This window comes from Sus scrofa, chromosome 5 (assembly GCF_000003025.6).
Source record: "Sus scrofa isolate TJ Tabasco breed Duroc chromosome 5, Sscrofa11.1, whole genome shotgun sequence".
Taxonomy (NCBI): domain Eukaryota; kingdom Metazoa; phylum Chordata; class Mammalia; order Artiodactyla; family Suidae; genus Sus; species Sus scrofa.
Window position 1 is genome coordinate 66573923 of NC_010447.5, and position 14400 is coordinate 66588322.

The 14400-nt window shown below is 53.0% G+C and overlaps 1 protein-coding gene across 1 annotated transcript in view; it reads left to right on the top strand.

Annotated features, from left to right (window-relative positions):
- Positions 836-14400, top strand: part of CRACR2A (calcium release activated channel regulator 2A) — a 75690-nt gene continuing 62125 nt past the window's right edge. Inside the window, 4 exon segments of the mRNA XM_021092448.1 lie at positions 836-924; positions 927-1084; positions 10564-10675; positions 11663-11846. Of these exon segments, the coding sequence (XP_020948107.1) occupies positions 870-924; positions 927-1084; positions 10564-10675; positions 11663-11846 (509 nt within the window). The 5' untranslated portion in view covers positions 836-869.

Sequence of the window (14400 nt, forward strand, 5' to 3'; positions counted from 1 at the left end):
TTTTGAGGGACCCAGAGGAGGGACCTAAGCCAAAGCACCTTCCTCCATTCGGTCGGCAGGATTGAAATCTCACCATTAGAAGCTTGATCCCGAAGGGCAGGGGCCATGCTGCATTCGTGTGTGCCTAGCTCAGTGTCAGCTCAACAGACGGCCGTCAAGAGATGAGGATGAATGAATGAATGAAAGCTGTGCCTCTGGGAAGTGACTGAGGTTATTATCAGCTGGGGATGAAGAGACTGAGCAAGACCACAGGTGGGACCCACGACAGGAAGGCAGTGTAGTGTAGATTGGGAGGTCCCTACCTTTGCTAGACCTTGATCCCATTCCCTCACCTCCCCTAAACTCGGTTTCCTCATCTGTACTTACCTCTGCGGGGGTGTCAGGTTCCAGGAAGGTGGAGGACGTCAGGGGCCTGGCAAGAGAAAACACGTAAGGAAAGACTATTGACCGGGAGGGCTGAGTGGGGGCCGGGTAGGTGCCACTAGATGCCAGAGACCTTGACACCATCCTGGCAGGAGCAGGGAGACTGTAAGCCATTCTGCCCAGGTCGTGCATCACAGTTGGTGGGATACCTGCCTCCAGGTGAACACTCGAGAAATGGTGGCTGGTCTGTTGGGATCTGCATTGTTGTTGATTAAATGGGGAGAATGCCTCTGGCCTCCTCCTTTCAATCTGGAAATGTCTGCTTTCTTTCCATCTTCTCACTGATGGACCAGCTGATCTATGAAGGGTCACAGCACATTTCCCTTTGTCCCCATCCCCTGTCATCCTTTTCCAGCCTCCCTCCATCCCCACTGCACCCACTCTTCTCTCTCTTTCATCTTCCACGTTCAGGTCGTGTAACGACTGGAAGCAACGGACAGATCTGCATGGCCACCCCCGACAGGAGAGTGCTCCACAGACCCCAGGGACCCGGCCGGGGTCCCGGGGGAGTGGGCTTTCTCCAGGCTCCCTGGATGACCTGCCACAGGAGGAGACCCAGGAGCTGGCCCCAGCAGAGCTAGCCATGCTGAGGAAGGCACAGGAGTTCTTCCAGACCTGCGACGCTGGGGGCAAGGGCTTCATCGCCAGGAGCGACATGCAGGTAAGCGACCTGCTCTCCCTCTCCAGGCTTGGGACCTGCCTGGGGTGAAATCTTTAACAGAAAAGAGGCCGTCTCTGCCATCCTGGAAGGAGGAGTCAGCCAAACTCCTCTGGGAGCCAGATCTCCTGGGTTCATCCCTTTCGGGCCTTTACTTGCTGTCAGACTCCAGGGCTGTCTTCTCTGTCTGATGTCTGACGCCGTCACTCCCCGGGAGGGTGGGAAAGGGTGATGGCAACATAAATGACTTCCATGAAACATGGACAAGAACCTTCTGGAACAAAGGTGGGAGGCACTGACTTGTAGCTTTACAACACAGCTCCGAGCCATGCCCAGGCTGTGCCCCCCAGGAGCCACGGCTCTCAGCTCTGTTGCAGAGTGACTGAAGCCCCCTTGGGTCTGCTCGCCTGTGCAGCAAAGCCAATCTAGGACGCGGGGATGTGCGGGGTTTATTGCAGGGCCCAACGGAGGGCAGGATGGCTACTGCTCAAAACACCTGAACTCCCTGATGGGTTTCAGGAGAATTTTTAAAGGCCAGGTGAGGGAGGGGATGTCCCTGGGTGTGTGGTCAGCTCATGCACGATTCCCTGATTGGCTGATGGTGGGGTACCCAGGCAAGTCCTGAGCAGGTAGCATTTTCCCTTTGGGGGTTTTAGCATCTGTAAAACAACTCCGGAAATGGGCATCAGATACCATTATCTGATACTTCGGAGAGGACCTACAGCAGAGGATGCAGGAGGGTCTGCCCCCCACCCCCACCCCTTGGGAGGGCCCTGGAGGAGGGTCCTCTCGGTTACAGCAGCACAGGCAGTGTGAAAACAGGGGAGCGTGGCCCCGTCGCAAACAGTTGTCTTTACCGACACTGACTTTGACATTGAATGTCGTGTCACCACATCTTCATCTTTTGAGATTCTTTTCAACCACTGAAACATATAAAGGCCGTTCAGAGCTGGCTGGCTCTATGAAAACAGGCACTGGGTCGGATTTGCAGCGTGGGGATGTGGTTGGCCCGGCCCCGGTCTGGTGCCTCTCGAGTTCTTGCCAGTGTCTCTCTTGAGTGTCTCATGCTGCAGCCATGATTTCACCCTACAAGAGTGAGGGAGGCATGGCTCCCCTGGAGTCTGTGACAGCATCTGCCCCCCACCCCCAGCCCTCCCCTCTGTCAAGGGCATTTGGAGGGCACACAGCCGTGCTCAGAGGAGGAAGACCTGAGATGGTCAGGCTTCCTTTTTCAGCCTGGTTTTTCAGAGTACACTAAAGTGGGCAATGAAATGCATGCCCTCATGAGTATCTGTCTCCCCTCTGCTTGCTCTGCGGCCCAGAGACCTGATGACTGGGTCTTTCGCTCCCAGCCCCAAGGGGTGGGCTGTTTGGGCTTCTTCCAGGCTCTTCCCTGTCCAGTAGCTGCTGCACAAACTGAGGGGAAAGATGTGGGAACAGAGGCAGCTGAGCCCACGAGTGAGCCTGGGCCTCTCTGGTTTTCAGTGACTGACCACCCCCCGCCCCCGCCGATAAATTTCTGTCACTGGAACTCGTTCCTGATGTCACCCCATGTGGAGGGCCAGCCTCAGTGTGCCTGGAGGAAACCTTGGACAAACCCCAGCCTGGAGTTCATTGTGGTCATTCTCTGGCCTGTGGTGGTTGGAGGAGGCGTTCTTGTGTTTTGTCATCTACTTTAGGGCCATACCCATGGCAAATGCAAGTTCCCAGGCTAGGAGTCGAATCAGAGCTGTAGCTGGCGGCCTAAACTACATCCAGAGGAACACAGGATCCCAGCCCCATCTGCGACCCACACCACAGCTCACGGCAACACCGGATCCTTAACCTACTGAGAAAGGCCAGGAATTGAACCTGCATCCTCATGGTTCCTAGTCGGGTTCGTTTCCACTGAGCCACAAGGGGAACTCCATGGAGGAGGTGGTTTTAATGGCATGCTTCCCTTGTGATTCTCTGGAAGGAAAGAAAAGAGAAATCACATCTCTTGAGGGACAGCCCTGGGCCACAGGCACAGTGCAGCTCAGCACTGTCACCACATACGCCCCTGCTAACCTGCACTCCAGCCCCCTCTTTGATGAGCTCTGAATTGAAACTGCAGAGCAGAAACTGGAAAGAAATCATTTGTGTTTAACTTGGGATGAAGCCAGAAACATCAGCCCGTCAGCTATGTCCCTCTCCAGCCTTATCTGCTCCAGCCTTAGTCCTGGTCCAGGCCAGAAAAGGAGGGCACAGACATCCCACCAGCAGGTCCCTGGCATGAATCTCCTCCGGCTGTAGTTTCCTGAAGTCTCTCTGTGCCTATGGACCATGAAGCATTGGAAAGGTGCAGCTCTTCAGGCTGATAGAATGCCATGCAGAGAGAAGAGTGCCCAGAGCGTATTGTCGCAGGGCCGCCTCTGGAGCAGGAGGGGCTGGAAGGAGAGATGGGAAGAGAGGCGCTCTCTGGTAGTCACCCCTGGGTTCTCTGAGGCCCACGTGCCCTTGGTGCTCCTGGCAGGACCAGCCGACATCTGCCTGCTGCTGTCACTCCTGCATGCGTGGCTGCGGTCTGTGGTCGGCCCCTTAGACCTGGTCACCACTGCCCTTTCTCACCTTTCGGGCTCCAGGGCAACATCCTGCTACTGGACAGTGGATGGATGACCCTGACCTGTGTGTGCAGAGTTTCAGAGGGGACCCCAGACTTCACTCCCTGCTCCACCCAGACGCTGTCAACCTAAAAAAGAGTGCAACCTGAAAGTTGAGAGTTAAGTTTTAGCTGGGACAAAATTAGGACTTGGGCCTGGGAGACAGCATCTCAGGAGAAACCGCTCCCAGGAGGGGAGTGGGGAGCTGGGATATAGAGGAGCTTTTTCAACAAAGGGCGGGTAGTAGGAACAAAAGGTTTCGAGAAAACCACATCTCTCAAGTTAAGGAGTTTAGCACATTTCTATGGGAGGACGGGCAAACGTCTGAGCTTACTGGAAACACTCTTTTGATATGCATCTCAGATCTTGGGCCAGTCTTCCTTGTATCTTTCCTGAGTTCCCTCAGGGCTCACAAGCTTACCCTTAGGAGTGGCTGCACTCACAGATGACTGTGACATCTTTTTGTTTTTAAAAAGAATAGCCTGGGCTGCTATATTTCAGACAGCTCTGAAATACTGTCCCAAAGAGGAAAGAGGAAATATCAGGACATTATGTGATAAAGGCAATGGGAGTTTCCCAGAAGGTTGCCGCTGGTCTCGTGAAGGTTACTACTAGTCACAGACATTGGTCATCATGAAGCGTTTTACTGATGTTTCTACATATGAGGAGGTGCAAGAAGTGGGCTCATAAAAATCTCCTAAAAATATCTAAAATATCTAAATAAAATATCTAAAAATATCTAAAATATCTAAAAATATGTTCTTCTGGTTTTCCCAGAGCACAGAGTGCCTCGCTTCTAGTCTCCACCCTGAGCTCTGCTCAGGGGGTGCTGCAGGTTGGCAGCTGTGGTAGCTCATGATTTAATCCATGTAGAGGCAGAGAGAAAGTGCCAAACTCCAGTTCACAAAGCCCTCCATGTGTTCCTTGGAGATCCCCCAGGCAGGAATGGGGTGAAGATTGCTTTGCAGGGAGGGGCCCCCTAGAACAGCAGAGTTGTGGGCTGGAGGGCCCAGGGAGAGTCAGCAGGACACAGAAGGGCCAGGTTGGAGAGGGTGCAGAGAGACCCCTCCAGTTGGGAGATGGATGGACCCAGGATGGGCAGGAGAATCTGAAGACACCTAGAGCCTGATAAACCCCATTTCCCGGATTTTTTTTAGAGGATTATCTACCAGGGCTAAGTACCCGCTCCCAACACTGCCAGGAACCCTCGGCTTAGCCAAACTGTTAAGAACCATCTCGGAGCTGGCCAACCAACCAGACCTGGCCGCCTTCTGCTTCTGTGAGCACTGTGTTATGGGAACACAGCCACGCTCTTTCCTCCACATTTCATCCTCAGCGGCTTCCAAGGGACCTGCAAAGCTGAGACGGAGACCAAATGGTCTGCAGAGTCTCTGATGTGTGCCATCTGGCCCTTCCAGAAGCTGGATGCCTGCTGGTCTAGGTTAACAAGAATTTTGTGGGAAATTGACCTGAGTTTTCATCCTGAACCCGCCATTGACTTTCAATGTGAATTTGTGTAAGTCTCTTAACCCCTCTAAGCCACAGCTCCTCGTCGGTGAATAATTGACAACTACCTCCCAGCCTTAGAAGAGAATTAGGCGAATGTGTTGAGCTGGGACCTGGAAATATTTCCATAAATGCACGCACTGTGTGTGTGTTGAGGGGGATTGTATCCTGAGTCCTAACTCAACCCTAGGGTCCATCACACTGTGATGTTTTTAAATTGTGGTAAAACACACATAACAAAAGTTCCCATCTTCACCATTTTTAAGTGGCTCTTAGGGTGCTTCTCAAGACCTTCACATTGTTGTGCAAACATCACCACCACCCATCTCCGGCACTCTTCCTATTTTGCAAAACTGAAACTCTGTCCCCACCCCCTCCCCCAGCCCCCAGTACCATCATCCATCCCCTTTCCATCTCTGTGGATATGACTCCTCTGGGGGGCCTCAGACAAGTGGGGTCATACAGGATCTGTCCTTTTGTGTCTACCTTGCTTTGCTTAGCAAGCTGTCTTCAGGTTTTCATGTGGGCACACATGTCAGAATTTCTGGAGTTCCCATTGTGGCTCAGCGGTTAATGAACTCGACCAGTATCCATGGGGATGCAGGTTCTGTCCCTGGCCTCACCCAGTGGGTTAAGGATCCATTGTTGCCATGAGCTGTGGTGTAGGTCGCAGACATGGCTCAGATCCTGTGTTGCTGTGGCTGTGGCGTGGCCGGCAGCTATAGCTGCAATTAGACCCCTAGCCTGGGAACCTCCATATGCCACAGGTGCAGATCTAAAAAAAAAAAAAAAAGAATTTCCTCTCTTTGGGGGATGGGTGAGATTCCATTGTACCTATTTACCACATTTTGTTTATCCATTTGTCTGTCGATGGGCACCGGGTTGCATCACACCAGCCACCACGACCATCACCTGCATGTGAATCATGCTGCTAGAAACGGGCAGTACCAATATTCTTTGAGTCCCTGCTTCCAGTTATTTGGGGTGTGCACCCCAAAGTGGGGTTGCTGGATCATATGGAATTTCCATTTTTAATATTTTGAGAAACCCCCGTCCTGTTTCCTCAGCAGCTACACCGTCATCCTGGAATGTCAAGGGCAAGCCATCTGTTCAGCCTCAGGGATCAAGAAGGGGCATTTCTGCAGGAGAAGGCACCTTCCATTTGTGTCCATTTGGTGCTGCTCTTGTTTGTGCCCCGTCTCAGTGAGTGAGGGTGACTTTGCCTCTTAGAGGACAGCTGGCCATGTCGAGGGACGTGCTTGAGTGAAATGAATGGAGAGGGAGATGCCACGGGCTGCTGCGAAAAACTCCATAAAGCACAGGACAGTTCCTCCCCAACCTCCCTCTCCAGCAAGAAGGCCCCAGCCCAGAATGTCAACAGTGCAGAGGCTGAGAAACCCGTCTACACCCAGCCGTCAGCCCAACCAAGACGTCAAGGCACGAATCAGGGTAAATCCCACCTCCAGGCCCCCAGTCCCATCCTGCCCTTGATGTTCGCTGTGGCTGAGCACTACTGCAGGGAAGACGGTGGTTGACGCTGAGACAGAGGTCTGACCAGGGCGCTTTGGAAGCCGGAAGGAGGGAGACTTGAATCGGGTTGTACAGGTGGATCTCTTCCAGTTTTCTCCTAATGAGTGTTACCCTAGATGTGTTCGAAGCTGTGCAACCATTGGCATCAAGGTGCCTAGACATGCTTTGGGCTGTGCAGGGCGGGGGGGGTGGCTGCTGGATGCAGCAATTTCCCCGCTCTGGGAACCTGCGCCCTGGGCGCTGCTGCTGCAGGACGGTTGCTGGTTCTAGACCCTGGAATCCCCAGTTGATAAGACCTTGCGAGCATCCCCAGTGGGGCAGTCAGGATCTGGACTGGGTGGGGTCCAGACCAGCACTCCGTGGATGGGGGACCCCCTGTGCTCACTCGTAACCACTCATTTATTATTCGCTCATTCAACAAGTACCTAAATACTCCCTGTTTGTCAGCATCGGGCCAGATCCTGGGAACCCAATAGTCAGCCGAAATGAACGGGGTCCCTCTTCCCAGAGTTTCCAGGCCACTGAAGGAGCAGACGAATAGCCACTAGTCACATCCATCAGAATGGGGGTCCAATCCGAGGTGGGATGTATGAACCAGACCAATGCGTTTGGTGGGGGGAATCTGGATCGCTGGCCTACGCTGAGGGCCACAGAGGCATCCTGAGGATGTGATGCCAAGAAACAGGAATTTAGAGTCACCTGGAAGGTGGCAGAGGGAGGCCAGGGTTTAAAGGAGCGGAGAGCTGTAAAGCGCTGGCGGGGCCATGGGGAGGGTGAAGAGGGCGAGCTGCTTCTCCCACCTCCCCTCTCTCCCTCCTCCCGTGCAGATGGCAGTGGAAGGGAGGTAGAGTCTACAGGTGAAGCAGGATTCTGGAAGGCTGGCGCAGTGGTGCTGGCCAGGCAGCCTCAGGGTGGCAGGTGTCGGATGGCAATGAGAGAAGGGAATTAAGGAAGGGATGGACGAAGGACTGTTAAACCACAGCAGAAGCCCCGAAGGGAAGATTGCTTCTTTATCCCAGCCTGGCCATCACTTGTGATTTTAGGCAGACCTCAGAGCCTCAGGTTTCCTGCACCGTGCAGTGAAAAATCCCTCCCCTCCACCTGGCTGGGTTCACTGCGTTAGAGATGTGGACAGCACGAGGTACCCAGGGGACAAGGCCAGGATAAGTCAGTTTTACATGGCCCTGCAGGCCTGGAGAAGAAAGACAAATAAGCGATTATTATGATTAGTAAGACTAAAGGAGGAGTTCCCATCGTGGCGCAGTGGTTAATGAATCCGACTAGGAACCATGAGTGCGGGTTTGATCTCTGGCCTTGCTCAGTGGGTTAAGGATCCGGTGTTGCCGTGAGCTGTGGTGTAGGTCGCAGACACGGCTTGGATCTGGCGTTGCTGCGGCTCTGGCGTAGGCCAGTGACTACAGCTCTGATTAGAACCCTAGCCTGGGAACCTCCACATGCCATGGGAGTAGCCCTAGAAAAGGCAAAAAGACCAAAAAAAAAAAAAAAAAAAAAGACTAAAGGATTTTTCAAGTAAGGCCAGTGGAGAGGGGTTAAGGCCTCTGGGAGGTGCAGCTAATTTGCCAGGAGGCAAAGGGTGAGGATGGCTTGCAGGCTATAATATCGCCCTTCCTGTCTTCAGTGGTGGAAGGAAGAGGAAGCCAATTTAAACAGAGACCAGAAAGCATGGGATTTTCATCTTTTTTTTTTTTTTTTTTTTTTTTTTTTTTTTTTTTTCCCCCTTTGACTGATCCGTGCAGCAGCTTGATGTGGGAGCTCAGTCCCAGTCAAAAGATCAAACTCAAGCCATAGCGTTGAAAGCACCAGGTCTTAACTACTGGACCACCAGGGAACTCCCTAGGTGTGTGATGAGATTGGGGGAAGGACTTGGGGTCAGAAGAGTTGTTGGATTCAGGAATGGCACCTGACCTAGATTGTCCTGGATGATGCTTACCAGAGGAAGGGCACCCACCCACGTGTGGCAAGTGGAGGGGCCTGCTGCCTGCAACTCCTTCTAGCCCATTTCTGGGTCCACTCCTGGGTCCAAGTTCAGAATCATGTTCAGGCTGAGGGCAGGAGGAGGGAAGAGTTCTTCTGAGGAAGACTGGAATCTTCTTTCCGATGTGGTGCCTTTGGCTTCAAATGGAGCTAATGAACTTCCTGCTTGCAGAACTGACTGCATCCTTGCCCCGAATTCTCCACCTGTGGCTTTGAGCCAGCTGATTTATGGATTGTTGAGAAGCCAGAGATTCTGCTGTTTGCTCAGCAGAGGTACTTCTAGAATCTCTGCACACAGGCTCACTCTCCTTCCTTTGTTTAAAAAAAGAACTCATTCATATTTAATTCAGAGGTTCTAAATGGCTTCCTCATCATCCTGTCTCCCCACCTTTGTAAGGCACCGTTGTCTCCCTTATTGCACGTATCTGCCAAAGTAAACCTTCTGGCTGATCAGCTAGAAAGCTGCCGGAGGATCAAACTCAATGTCTTGTGAGTTATGGGCTTGCACACCTGCCAGCTCCTTTGTACTGTCCAGGTGGGTGTCTACCTTCCTTCCTGTGGCCCAAGTGCATTGCCTTCAGCTGTCAGTCACTTTCACTCAGCAATTTTGTGCACCTGTCCCTGGGGTCACTGGGAGGAATGGGGAGGGTCAGCTGGACTCTAACGAGCTCCCCTGAGGAGGCTTCACTGGGCGATACTGATGATTAGGGTGTGAGAGGGCACCTGCTTCCGGGATGCAAATTAGCCTGGGCCTGAGGCCACCGCGCTTCAGGCAGAGGCCAGACAGAAGTGTCCACAGCCCAGCCACTTTGCTCCTGCCCTTCTCTCCCTGTGTGGTCCAGGTCAGCCCAGGACAGGACGCAGGTCCAGTGACCTCACGCATCCTCTCAGCCAGTTCCCCTTGAAGATGCAGATACTCCGGGGAGTGAGTTGGGAAGCAGGAGGAGCAGGGCTGGAGCGCAGGCTGGTGTGATGGGTGCAGCTCACGCAGGGGAAGGACCTTGTCCTGCATCCTCCAGGAGCTCAAGGACCCAAATGTGTGTTCACAGAAACTGCAGCCCTGGGACAGGAGTGGCCTCCATCAGGGAAGGCCTCTGCGAGTGTGACCCACACGTGCATGGTGACAGGGGAGGTGGCGTGGCAGAGGGAAGGCTTGGGTAGAGAGGGAAGAGCACTGCGAAATCTGGCTACACCGCTCACATACTGAGTGACCCTGGCGGGGGTCAGTGGACCTGCTCCCCCATCTCCCAACCTCACTCACTTTCTCTGCCTCCCAATACTCCTTACTGAACGCTTTCTCTGTGCCAGGCATCGTGTCCTATTCTCTACATTCATGATCTCATTAATCTTGACCTGCACCATGTCGGGAAGGTCTGATCCTAAACAGGATTCAGTCCCATTTCAGGTTCTGGTCCTTTGGACTCAGCTGAGTCCAGCTTTGGACTCAGACCTGGGTTTGACCCTGGCACTGTCACTGACTGGGGACGGATCATTTAACTTCATCTGTAAATAGGGAAAAGGATGCCCACTTCAAATGATTGCCATCAGAATGAAATGCAAATATATGTCTGTAAGAAATTATACATGAAGAGGGCAATCACATACACATATTTATTTATTTATAAATCACCCGGAAATTGCCTGGCACTTTAGTAGGCACCGCTAGATGGTGGCTGTCTAATATTCAGGAGAGGAGAAGGATGGTGAAGCCGTCTTCAGAAACTTGCTTCTGGATTTTTTGGGGGGCAGGGAGGCAGAAGGCACTGCCGCCCCCAGGCAGCCTTCCGTGCTGAGCAGTGTTAACCAGCACCCGGTCTGGATTGTTTGCAGAGGCTCCATAAGGAGTTGCCTCTCAGCCTGGAGGACCTGGAGGATGTGTTTGATGCCCTGGATGCCGACGGCAATGGCTTTCTGACCCCAGGGGAGTTCACCACTGGATTCAGTAAGTGCTGATGGAGGCTGGGGCCCCAGGCTATGGGTTGACCTCAAGCTATGTAAGCACCGCCAGCTCTGAGGGTCTGAGTAGCACAAGATTTCCTGCCTCCCAAAGTTTCCAGGTAGTGGGTCATCTGGGCGTCTTTTCTCATGTCCTCCTCCACTACGCACACCCCTGCTCCCTGGGTGCCCATTGCGCTATCACTGCCAGGTCCCCTCCGACTGGAGAGTGGCAAGGAGCCAGCAGAGAAGCTCTGGAGAAGGCTCAGTATGAGAGGGGCAGCGGAGATGGGATGGGCGGGCTCTGCTTTTCTGCCAAGATGCCCATGGACCACAGAGCAGCTGATGTCCACCAGTCTTCCAGGTTGAAGGGCACCAGCTTTCAGAGGAATTTGTAAAGGGTTTGGATGGACCAGTCATTCTCAAGGTAACAAGGAGGAAAAAGAGCTGAAATCCGTGAACAAGATAAATGAGATATACTCTCAGCTCCCATACTGATCAGCTACTGATTAGAGCAAATACAGGCCAGATAAATCAGCCTCATGCAAGAGGCCAGATACTGCCTTAGAAGTACCTGATGCCTTTCCTGACCTTCAGGAATTTTCTTGACTTGTAAATGTGCAGCCCAGTGATACCGGGGTAGGAGGACTAGGTGATAAGACAGCACCAGCAGTCAGGCTGCTGGAGTGCGAGGGAGGGGCTTGTTTAGAGACGGAATCAATGAAGAGACAGTTCCAAGCCAGAGTCGAAAGGAATGCGAACCACAAAGGTGCTGTGGTCCCTGTCATGCCCCCTGCCTTTCCTGGGTTCTAGCATCTCTGGCAGAATTTCACCAAAGTAGGAAATCCGCCACATGGTACCCAAGGATCTTTGTTAGCGGGGGTCTGCCTGTCTCTTCTCTCAGCTGAAGCTCAGGTGATGCCTGACCACTGAGCAGGCCAAGGTCTCCCCGGGTGAGTTGCCTAACCCCAAGCTGTGCCCGTGCATCTCCCAGGTCACTTCTTCTTCAGCCAGAATAAACCCAGTCAGGACGATGACGCTGAGGAGGCGGCCCAGCTCCAGACAGAGAAGGTGTATCAGTCGAGAGGGGACGAGGACCCTGGTGACATGGATGAAGATGAGGAAGCCCAGTTCCAGAGGCTGATGGACAGGCTCGGAGCCCAAAAGGTTTTGGAAGAGTAAGTGGTGACTGTCATTTGGGACACGGGCCCCAGCCGAGGAGCCACTTCTTCATCCGCCCTGGTCAACCATTAACGCTTACTGAGCGCTCAGTCTGGCCCCGGCTCCTTGCTTCCAGCTTGGCCACTCCCTCCATGCAGCCTGCCCTTGGCCGTGGCCCATCTGCGTGACCTGCCCAGGGCGCCGCCTCTGCTTCTTACATTATTTTCATGGAAAACATGCCTCTCCCCTGCTCTCCAACTTCTTCCTCCCCCCTGCTCCACGCAATCAGCACAGTCCTAGGCTGGGCCTCGCTCCCTGAGGGGGGCTCACCCATCAGCGGGCTGGGCCAGGCCTTGAGTGTTTTCAGAGAGTTTTGCCTAAGGCTTCCTGTCACCATCAGCTCACCAGCACCTCCACCTCCATTGGGCCCCTGGGGCTGCAGCTCTTGGTAAAGGCCACTTACGTGGATGCATCTGCATGTCGGATCCTGAGCCAAACCACACGGGGTATGGAAGCCAAGGTGGGAAGTGAACCAGTTTTTACCAGTCATACCTCAGATAGTCAGAAGCTCAGCTGACAATGTTTTTTTCTTTTTTCCTTTTGCTTTTTAGGGCTGCACCTGTAGCACATGGAAGTTCCTGGGCTAGGGATTGAATCAGAGCTGCAGATGCCAGCCTACACCATTGGCACAGCAACTCCAGATCTGAGCTGCACCTGTGACCTATGCTGTAGCTTGCAGCAATGCCAGATCCTTAACCCACTGAGCAACTGAACCCAAATTCTCATGGGCACTATGTCAGGGTCTTAACCTGCTGAGCCACAGTGGGAACCTCTCAGCTGACAATTTTAGATGGCTGCAATTTCAAACAAAACACAATACCCCTATTGATTGATTGATTGATTGCAAAAAGTGTTTGGGCTAGAGAGAGACACATAGATTTAAGCCCAGACACTTAAAATGAAATAGAGTGATGCTGTAGCTGGCAGAAACGAGACAGTGGCCTGAAAAACATGAAGGAACTTCTACCCACGTTCCCATCACCTTTTGCCTTTTCGTGTTGGGGTCTCCAGGTCTTGGGTTGGGTGTGTGTTTCCTGAGGAGTGGAGAGTGGAGCTGCCCTGATTATTGGAGGTGATGTGTCTGGAGCTCAGGAAGAAGAGAGACTGGGAGCTGCTAGGGGCGATAAAGAAGAAGCAGGAGAGAGGGGCGTTTATACCATGCACAGAGCAAGAAAGTATGTATAACTCCAAGAACCTTTAAGGTTGTGCCCAAGCTGAGAAAGGCTGGTGAGAGCCTGTGCAGCCCAGAAGGGACAGCTGACCTGGCTGCTCCAAGAACAAGGCCATGGCACAGGGCCCAGGCCAGCAACACCGTGAAGCCTCCTCCTGGGGGACGGGGCAGGAGAGGGCGGTGTGGGCAAGCCAAAGGACTGTCACAAAAGAGAAGTACTCCTCCACCGGCCCATCACATCTGGGGCAGCCGCCTTCCAGGCAGGACTCTCACATCAGAGTTCATCTTTGTCAAAGACCTGCGCACCACACAGCTGGCCTGCAGATGAGAAGTCTCCGAGAGCTGCCTACAAAAGCCTGACCCACAGATGGTGGTGCCCAGCCCTTGCCATTGTCACCGAGGTTAAACAAGAAGGGAGTGGGCTTATGCTGCAGCGTGCGGGAAATAGTCCACCCACAGGACCGTGGCGGAGGGGATGGAGGAGCCTGTGAAGACTTCGGAGGTCTTTAAGGATTTCACCGACCAAGATGGTTTGTGTTGTTCTGGAAGCAGGGAGACGGATAGACTGACCTCCCAGAAGCCCTTTTTGCCCTGCACCCCTAAATCCTTCCACGAGGAGTGGCCTTGGCATGGTCCCCAAGTGCTACACTCCCAGCTTTTCTTGCTGCTCCGATGGGCTGAGTGATTTGGCAGCTATAGGCCTTGGTTTATGTTTTGTACAGGGTTAAAAGACTTGTCCCTTCTCCAGAAATCTCAAGGGAGATGATGTGGCCTTGACTAGGTGTTTCAGAGAGGTTTGGAAGAGCATCAGGTGGGTCTGCACATCCCACTGGAGGCTCCAGCCCGATTGGCTTCTGCCAGGCTCCAACGGGAACCTAGGAGATGGGAACAGACTAGGGCCAGCGAGGTAGATCTTGATTTTATGATGCATTTACTTCTTGATGGGGCAAGCTGCCGCAGTGATGGAGGTCAGGGTTGTATCTACCTGAGACCCTTTTATCTCTGAATTCTTTGTTCCATCGCCATTGTTTCTGTGGTGCAGTAGAGCAGATGGCCACATGTTCTGTGTGGAGAAAATGGAACTCACTCTGGAAAACAGAGAGGCTCTCTATCTCCCTTCTTTTGTTTCCCAGATCTCTCATATCATCCAGTTGAGTGCTAGATTTTCAACAAATAATAAATACTTGTTGGGTGGATGGGTGGGTAGAAGGATAGCTGGATGGGTGGCTGGGAGCATGGATGAATGGTTGGATGGATGGGTGGATAAATGGATTGGTGGATGGATGGATGGATAAGTAGATAGATGGATGAATGGTGGGTGGATGGGTGAACAGATGGAT